Source organism: Stegodyphus dumicola, chromosome 12, assembly GCF_044657685.1.
Source record: "Stegodyphus dumicola isolate Sdum_Otavi_A_Nest chromosome 12, ASM4465768v1".
NCBI classification, from domain to species: Eukaryota; Metazoa; Arthropoda; class Arachnida; order Araneae; family Eresidae; genus Stegodyphus; species Stegodyphus dumicola.
This window is the reverse complement of record NC_140779.1, coordinates 49,598,585-49,608,373: the sequence shown is the minus strand read 5'-3', so window position 1 is coordinate 49,608,373 and position 9,789 is coordinate 49,598,585. Positions and strand designations below refer to the sequence as shown.

Sequence of the window (9,789 nt, the reverse complement as noted above, 5' to 3'; positions counted from 1 at the left end):
GTACGTACTGCACCAACGTTTGGTAGGGATATGCACTGCAGCTTCTTAGCTGAACCTAATTCTACATTCTCATGAGTCAAGACAGTCTTGAGAGGTGTGAGATGGTCTGATATGACATGGCAGGAATATACCACATTACATAGATAACTTACTTCATTAACAGTTAGTTGGCTTCTCCAGGCGCCTGTGTATTCTTAGCTTTTGTGCGATTTTTCTTACAGGAAATGTTTGTTATGTGCTTTAGTAAGTCACACTGATTTCGATTATTTTTTTTAAATATAATTTTTACCCCTAACATAGGTTATGAATCGCTGGTTGAAATCTGAAACTACTACAACGAAAGAAAGTATTGATTATAGTAGCAATCAACTAACAGGAGACAATGAAATCAATGACAAATCAACTTCAATTCTGAAAAAAAAAAAAAAAAAAAAAAAAAAAAACCTCTTAAGGAACAAGCAAGAAAAACTCACAAGTATGACAACTAATATCTTAAATTTGGATTCTCATTTGCTGGAGATGAAAATGAGCCTATTCCAGGTTACGTCATTTGTTTTGAAAATCCAACAAACGAAAGCATGAAACCATCCAACTTAAAGTGCAGTTTTGAGACAAACCATAATCAGCACAGATAAACCCATAGATTTTTTTTAAAATAAACTTAAGGAGTTAAATGTGTCTCAAAAAGTAAAGCAGGCTTTGACAGGAGATGACAATAAAAAATACTAGGAGCTTTGTATTGCATGCTGCTTTTAATTGCAAAATTTACTGCAGTGGAAACCATTGGTGAAATTTTAATCAAGCCTGCAACCAAGATAATGGCAGAAGTACTGATAGGAGACAGAGTGAAGCAAACTTTTGACACCGTGTTTCTCTCTCAGATAATACAGTTCATCGACGAATTATTGATATGTCTAATAACGTGAAACAGATGTTATTATCTGAATATTTCTCAAAGAGTTATTATGCACTGCAAGTTGTTGAGTCCACTGATATCATGAATTTTGCAAATCTTACAGCGTTTGCTAGATATAGAAAAAATCAAGAAATTCATGACTTTTTATTTTACCAGCCTTTGCTAGGCCACACAACAGAAGACGATATCTTTAATATTACGAATAAATTTATGCAAGAGAACAAAATTGATTGGATTAGATGTATCGGAATAAACACAGAGCAAATGTATGGTTGGAGGTATGGAGCAAAAGGTAACGACTTGTTGCAAGAATTTAAAATGTTGCCCCAAATGTCATATCCACACATTGTTGCATACACAGAGAAGCTTCGCCAACACTCAAGATGCCTGTTGATTTACAGAAAGTTCTGGATGAAAGCATGAAAACCATTAACTACATTAAAAAAAAAAAAAAAAAATCCTTTGAATGCATGACATTTTTCTCAAATAAGCAAAGAAATAGAAAGTAGTCGTGCCCAGCTTCTTTTTCATACCAATGTTTGTTGGCTATCTCGAGGAAAAATTCTAAATCGATTGTTTGAACTTTAATGTTTTAATGATAGATTTGAGTTGAAAAATTGTTTACATGATTGGAAATGGCTTTGTAAACTAGTACAGTCAAAAGTCATTAATCCGGACTCGTCGGGACTTCGGCGATTCCGGATTATAGATCATTAGATTAAATCTGGTAAGATGGCATGTAAAAATTATAAAATAAAAAATATGAAACTATAATTTATGAAATAAAGAACAATTATGATCTAAACGGTATCAAAATTTACAAAAAAAAAGCTTAATATTTATTTGTTTACTTTATTAAACTTTTCTTTCAATGTAAGTTGCTTCGTTTTATGTGATAATACTTTCTCTTTAATTCTATAAACAGACATAATTTCTTGTTCAGTTACAAAGTTCCACTGTTCAAGTCCTATAATTGCTGTGTCGAGAATACCGACTAATTTGTCAATCAAAATTTCTTCGTTTTCAATTAAACTCTGTTCACCTTCTTCACTATCAGAAGCGAATTATAATGACGAGGAATTTGATTTAAATCATATCAAAGATGGAGTACATCGAGATGAAATACTACATTTAGTAAGGAATTATAAGCCAAATAAAATAAAAACATCTGCCCTGAAGATAAGGATAGTTCTGACAGATAAACTTCCAATTCATTGTGTATCGCGGCGTTTACCCCCTCCCCCCTCCCGCAGCAGAGCAGCGTGAAATTGATAAACAGATTTCGGAATGGTTAGAGAGACAAAGGATATGCCTTTATCCATTTTTTTTGCAGCAATTCCACTTTTTGTTTGATGGACATCGAAATATACTTTCACTTGGTAGATCCTTTGGGAGTTCCAGCATCGGAAATTCTATTTGACATAATCAAAAGTTCAAGCTTACTTTTATAAAATTGCTCTAACAGTCTGCAAAAAATAATAAGCCGGATCCAATTCGAAGATTAAGGAACAACGCAATCTGCAACATTAACTGAAAGAGATAATTAGATAATTTTAGCTTATACCGTCCGTTATACATTAAACGTGCTTGCGTAAACGTATCACGCGCATGCGCACACGCATATGCGCAGCCGTAAAGGTCTTACGCGCATGCATAAACGCCTATGCGCATGCGTCCACACGACACATGCGCAGAAAGTTTGTAGCTTTGAGGTCTGGATTATAGATCATTCCAGATTATGGGTGTCCAAATTAACGACTTTTGACTGTATAATACTTAGCAGATATATTCTCTGTTTTAAATTGCCTCAATATTACAAGGCAAAGAAATTTTATTGTTTCACATTCAAGATAAAGTGAACGCTGCCATCGCAAAACTAAATTTATGGCAAAAGAGAGCTGGTAATGGAGAAGTAAACTCGTTTTCCCCTCTTCATAACAAATTCGACTGCTAAAATTGATGCTGATACTTTGAAATGCATAACACAGTATTTGGAGAGATTGCAAGTGGGCTTCAAAAACTATTTCTCTGATTTTAAAGAAAAATATTTAATGGATAAGATCCATTTAACATTAACACAACATCGATGCCAGAAGATTCGTCACAAGCAGAAGACAGATTCTTGAAAAATAAACATAAGGAGTGTAGTTTAACATCACTCTGGTTACAAATGCAACATGTCTATCTGGTTTTAACAGAAAAAATTCTGAAATATATCTTGTCTTTTCCAACTTCATATTTATGTGAAGTTAATTTTAACGACCAGGGAACCAAATTAAGATGATCTGTCATCTCGGCACAAACAATTTCATTCTTCTCATTAATCCAAATAAATGTTATTTATAATATAACTTTTATTTATATTTTATTTATCTTTTATTATTATTTTGTGTATGTCACAAAAAAGAAAAAAATAAATATATTTTGATTGTTATTAAAATACATCCATTTTTTTTAACAAGGGATATACTCAGTGTTAACAAAATTATAGAAGGGGCATTATTATAGAATAACAAGGAAATTATAGAAGCATTACGAAATTTATTATATACACATATATTTGTTGTTTTGTTTTAAAAGTTTGGGAAACACTGCTCAAGGGTAATAAACAAAGTTCCTCTTTTGTTGGTCAACAAAGAATTTTGTTAATAACTAAGTATGTATGAAAGAAAAAGGTCGTTCAGATTGAATAAATGAGCGAAATAAGTCAGATTTCTGCAACTGTGTTTTTATTTTTTCCCTCATAAATTAACAGACATTGCACGCAACAAATATATTAATACCAGACAAAGTTATTAAAATCAATTAGATGACTATAGTGGAATTTGAGCAATTGTGAATTTGGGAAACTAAAACAGATATGATTTTAACACTCCCAAATACATACATTGAAAAAACTCCTTAAAACAATTTCAAATTTTAACAACCTAATAGGATACTGTGTACAGAAAGCCACAAATATTTAGCTTAATTTAAATAACTTGTTTTAACTCTGTAATTGTGCAGAGTAAACAATATGTCAGTATTTTATACTATATTTGACTAATATTTACACTATCACAAAAGAAACAATGTATGATTTGTAACACTAAGGCAAAAGCTGGGAGAGAAAATCATTAAGATATAAGTACTTCTTTCATGAATGGCAACTCACTATCATAATAAATAATGCTCAACTTCAGTTATGGCAATATAATAATGTTGATATTCCTAAATGAAAAATTTACAAGGAAACTGTCTGTCAAAAATAATATGAGAAATACAAAGTGCTAGCTATTCTATCAGTTCATCCAATTATAGTACACAACTGCTTTAATTGAATAAAACAAACAGTGATCTCTTGGTTTACAAATTCCCCAATTTGAAATATTTGAAATTAAGATATGCTTTTCAAACAATTCTACAGTTAAGATTACTAAAAAATGCTTTAATTTGAAATTACATTCTGAAAAGCAATCTAATTTAAAATTATACACCATCTAACCTATGTTTATAACAATTTAAAAAGACTTCATAATGTGTAATAAGAGAGAGAAAGATATTTTCAAGTTTCCTTAAAAAAATACTTTTTTGAAGTCTAAAGTATCTATCCTCTTTTAAATGATAATATGTATCATGAATCTGATGAATGTATTATTAACTTTAATACAATAACATCATCATGAACTAATATTACCAAGAAATCACTGAATATGAATGAATATAGACAACCACATACAAACTTGTTAAGATACTCAGAAATTTAAACTTTTGTGCTGTCTAAAAAATAAGACTAAAGGCTCATTATTAACATGCTCTGGGCCTGCAGAGTTATTAATTCATCTAATTTATTAAATAATTTTAAAAAGATTCTTTACACATAACTGAAAATTATTTACATTTTTAATACACGTGTGATAAAGTTCCTTTCAATCTGAATTAATAATGCATTTCATGCAAATACATCAAAATAAAGCAATTTTACATGCATTATCTGATCCCATAACAATGCAATACAGATGCATATATAGTTTTATGTGCGAAACAACAAGAACATTTAATGCTTTTTTTCACAATTAACATTCTGGGATTGTTTCTGAACTTCATTAATACTGTGAATATAATTTATGGGCTTAAAATTTCATATACTATGCAGAATATTTACATTGTATAACTGCAATCAAATCTGCAGACAAAAAATATTCTGTTAAACACATTTGAATAAATATATGACTCTTAATATAAATATTAAATATCTTAGGTATATTATATATACCATAAATACTAGAAAAAGTATTTAAACTGCACTGTAATAAAAGCTTTTGATGACAAAAATAATATATTTGCTGGAAACATATTGTTCACTTTGTAAAAAAATTATTTTCTTATCAGTCATCCAAGTCAGCAAGTGCCTTTAAAGCAAAAAAAAAAAAAAAAAAAAAAAAAAAAAAAATTATGTCAGTAAAAACAAGCACAGGGCAAATTTTTACATATATTTTAGAAAAATAATTTTTATACAATTCTTGCAGGCTAGCAGTGAAAGACAGTATTCTATTTCAAGATGAATCATCACATTTTACACAGTCTTCTCTGTTTCTTTCATTAGAGTCTGAGGGAATAAAAGGTCTATCTTCTTCTAAATTTGCTTGGATCTCATTTTCAGACCCTACACTTAGCCTCTGTTGCATGGACACATCTTTTGTACTGTCAACACTGCTTTTTTTGGAAGTGTTAGGGCTGGCGCTTATATCAGCATCACTCAAGTTCTCAATTTCAGTGTCTTCTAAAAGTAAAAATTTATTATATACCACAAATTCTAATTGAAATATAAATTTTTTAAAACTTCAATTTGAAAAGAAATTAATTTTCTTATGCCAAAAAATCTGAAACAACAGCATATAAAAATACAACACAGAAAAATGTAGCATGGAAAGTTAGATCATGTTCCTCAAAACACAGTGTTACCCAAAAATATCTAGTGAAAGTAATGCTTTATTGATATTTTATTTGAATGCATAAATTAGTATACATTTATATGAGAAAAATGAAATTTTCTTAAAAGAAATTGAAGAAGTTAAATTTTGCATCAGTTTATTATTAACCCTTTCAGTACAGAGATCTCCAACCTGATGTGCTATGGGTCATCTGCTTGTAGCACCAAGTTTATGCCAGAATGAGCGAGTTTTAACTTTTAGCGCTGACCAAGTTTGAAATCTAAGCTACTCGAAATTTCATTAAAATCATTTATTTCATTAAACATTTTTATCATCATGTATTTTAAAACCCACCTACAAATAGTAATTTGAAACTAAACCTCTGGATAAACCTTTTCACGCATAAACACAATCAGGTAAATAACTGATAGTTTAGTCTTACATTTTTTAATCCTTTGGAAATTAAGTAAAGAATATTATAAAATGGAATAGCATATGGACTGAATATATTTACCTCTACCCACATAGACTTAAAATTTTTTCCTGTGTGTATTTGTGCAAGCATCAAAAATATCAAATACATACACCAGGTCACACATATACCAAATAATCATGCAATAACACATACATGGGAACTTAATATTCAAGGTTAACAATGCTTCCAAATACCAGAGCTAATAAAGGCTTTCTTGTCATTCAATTAAGTTTTTGGCAATGAAATTCGCATTAAAAGAATGGACATAAATATAACACAGTTATTTTCTCTTAAATCCCTTTGAAACTCTACCCAATTTATTGTAGCACAATTTAATGTTAACACCCACATAATAAGATTCTTTATATTAAGCTATTTGTCAGTTTTACTGCTACATTGACGCACATATATTAGCTTTAAATTAAAAAAAAAATAAATATTGGATTTTCAAAGACTTGTCTCAGTTTTTGCAAAACACAAAAAGCTATGAAATTAAAGTTAATCTAGAGTTGAACTTTGTGCAATTTTATTAAATGGTAGTCAGTCCTAATTCAGACTTTTGGAATATTATTTTGGTGAATCAATCAGAAAATAATGCCAAAACATTAAAAAATTAGTATACATAATTAAATTTAAACATAAATATATTATACTTATTTTACAGACCACATTTTGATAATTTTATGGGCAAAATATTTACTTCCACAAATTAATTAAGAAAGTAAATGAAAAACATTTGAGACTACAATGGCTGAAAATAATGGATGCCAGGTAAAACAAAATGTGCAGCAATGTTACACCCTTGAAATATTATGTGAAATTATATTGTCACTTTTACAGCAGCAAAGAGCTTTACACATTTTTATAATCCTGTGCACAAGCTCATTTGTAAATTTAACTAAGTTTAATATTGAAATCAACAATAATAATTCTTAATTTTGAGCCAAACTTATAGAAACAGCAACAAAGATGCTTAAAATACTTTTACTAATAAATGGAATGGATATTATAAAATTAGATTAATCTTCTGCAAACACAATAAAGAAAATCTAAAATAAAAGCTGAATGCCTTGCCTTATGATACAGTATTGTCAAATTGCTGTTAAAATACTGATCTGATTTAAACATATTTTCTTTAATTTAATCTTTTAAATATATTGAAAAATACTAGGATATATTTTACAACTGCTACCAGTTTTTATTTAAACAACTCTCAGGAAGTTGGAAAGCTTCTGAAGGAAATGCAAAGTAATGATTTCAATGAGCTCTCTATTTCTTTAGCATGATACTGGAACATTGCAATATAAAGGATGGTGCAAATAAAATTTGCTGCACATATTTAAATAATGTTACACAGAGAGTAAACTAAACCTTGGGAATGTTTACAGAAAATATTATGTTAATGATGGACTTTGAAACTAACTAGTGGCTAGTAAAAATAATTTCCAAAGATCATGAGAAAACTACAGTTCAACAACTCTACAAGTTTAAAGCAATGTCTTTTAACTATGCAAAGTTCCAAAGATTAGAAGGGTGTTTCATAGATCATGGGACAAACTTGGAGGGTTGGTGGAGTATACTAAAACATGCATTTTTTTATAGGAATGTAGGGTACAAACTTGGAGGGTTGGTGGAGTGTACTAAAACGCATTTTTTTATAGGAATGTAGGGTCTAAAGTGACAGGTTAAGGCAGGAACAAAAAAAAAAAAAAAAAAAAAGAGAGAGAGAGAGACACGAGAGGAAAATGTGTTTATGTACAAAATCAAGTACTTCTTTGCAGCAATACAGTATTCACAAAAAAAATTCAAAAAAAAGGGAACACTAACAGTAATAGGAACTACAGCTGTGATTGGCTGGCAATGCAGCGGTAGAGGGTGGTAGTGAGCCGGACAAATTACGATCCGATGCATCAGAGGATCATTCGCAACTCTGATGTCAAGTGTGATGGGCGAGTTTACGTACAGGGAAAAAGTTAGTATGCATCTCATGCATAGTGCTGCTAATAGGAACGGCAGAGCAGTGCTACGGTTGTACCAGGAACGGTTTCTGAACAGGCATATGCCGAAGCACACAATGTTCGAGAGGTTGCATCAATCTCTGTGTGAAAATGGGTCATTTGAAGCCACCTCTGACACTAGGAGAGGAAGAAGAAGTGCACGACAACCTCGCATTGAAGAATCCATCTTGAACATTGTGCATGAATCACCTTGGACAAGTACAAGAGCTATTCTACATCATCTACAGATGAGTCATTCCACCATTTGGATAGTATTGCATAAAAATGGTTTGCACTCATACTATTTGCAGAGAGTCCAAGCCTTGCAAGAGACAGTTTACCCTCTTTAAGTTCATTTCTGTCATTGATTCTTGCAGCAGTGTGCGGCGCAGGTGGATTTCCCATCGGATGTGCTATTCACGGACGAGGCAACTTTCTCACAGGACGGCATTGTCAATAGCAACAACATGCACGTGTGAGCAACTCATAATCCCCCCGGCACACGCCCGCATGCATTCCAAACCTGCTTCTCCGTGAATGTGGAGGGCGGGTATTGTTAACGACTACCTCATAGGCCCATACCTCTTACCTGCACATACAAATGGCTTATGTTATATTTTTCTGCAAGAGGTGCTACCGGAATTGCTGCAGGATGTTCTGGCTGTTGTTCGTGATCGCATGTGGTTCTAGCATGATGGTGCACCAGCCCATAACCACATGCGGGTCCGCAACTACTTGGATGGGACATTTCCGGACCGATGGATTGGTCGTGGTGGACCTGTTTGATGGCCACTCCGTTCACCAGATTTATCCAGCTTGGATTTTTTTTTTATAGGGCCATCTGAAGAGCATCACTTACGAGACTCCCGTTGACTCACCGGAGGACCTCGTTGCACAACTATCCACTGCGGCTGGAAGCATGCGCGAAATGGCTGTCATTTTTCAAAATGTTCGTCAATCCCTTCTCCGACATTACCAAGCATGTATTACTGCTGATGGTCGCAATTTTGAACATTTATTGTGAATACTGCATTGCTACAAAGAAGCACTTTGCATTGATTTTGTACATAAACACATTTTCCTCTCGTGCCTTTTTTTTTTTTTTTTTTTTTTTGCATTCCTGCCTTAACCCATCACTTTAGACCATCTTTGCCATGGAAAAGATTCTTATAAAAAAATGCATGTTTTCCCTCCAAGTTTGTCCCATGATCTATGAAACCCTGTATATGATAATTCCAAACATTAGAATGTGTGAAAGATAGCTTTGAGAGGCCTGTAATATGAAGTCTTTCTTGTATATCTTGAAAACACTGTAATACATGTTTAATATACATTTACAAATTGTCATATATTACAGCAGTATTACTGCAGTAACTTAATAAAGCTAAGTTAGGAACCCTTCAAAGCATAAATAATTTCACTATAGAGTTAGGTAATTTGCTCGTATGATTTCCAAGCAAAGTGTATGAATAAATGAGTCTGCAGAAT

The 9,789-nt window shown here is 31.9% G+C and overlaps 1 protein-coding gene across 5 annotated transcripts in view; it reads right to left on the bottom strand.

The window, feature by feature from the left end:
* Nucleotides 1-3,628: 3,628 nt before the first annotated feature.
* Nucleotides 3,629-9,789, bottom strand: part of LOC118184402 (endoplasmic reticulum junction formation protein lunapark-like) — a 79,349-nt gene continuing 73,188 nt past the window's right edge. For 3 of the 5 annotated variants that reach the window (XM_035354087.2, XM_035354081.2, XM_035354071.2), the window contains one exon: nt 3,629-5,678. In XM_035354087.2, the coding sequence (XP_035209978.1) occupies nt 5,452-5,678 (227 nt within the window). In that variant the 3' untranslated portion in view covers nt 3,629-5,451. The remainder of the gene's footprint in view (nt 5,679-9,789) is intronic. The other 2 variants (XM_035354076.2, XM_085827718.1) reach the window with 2 other exon arrangements.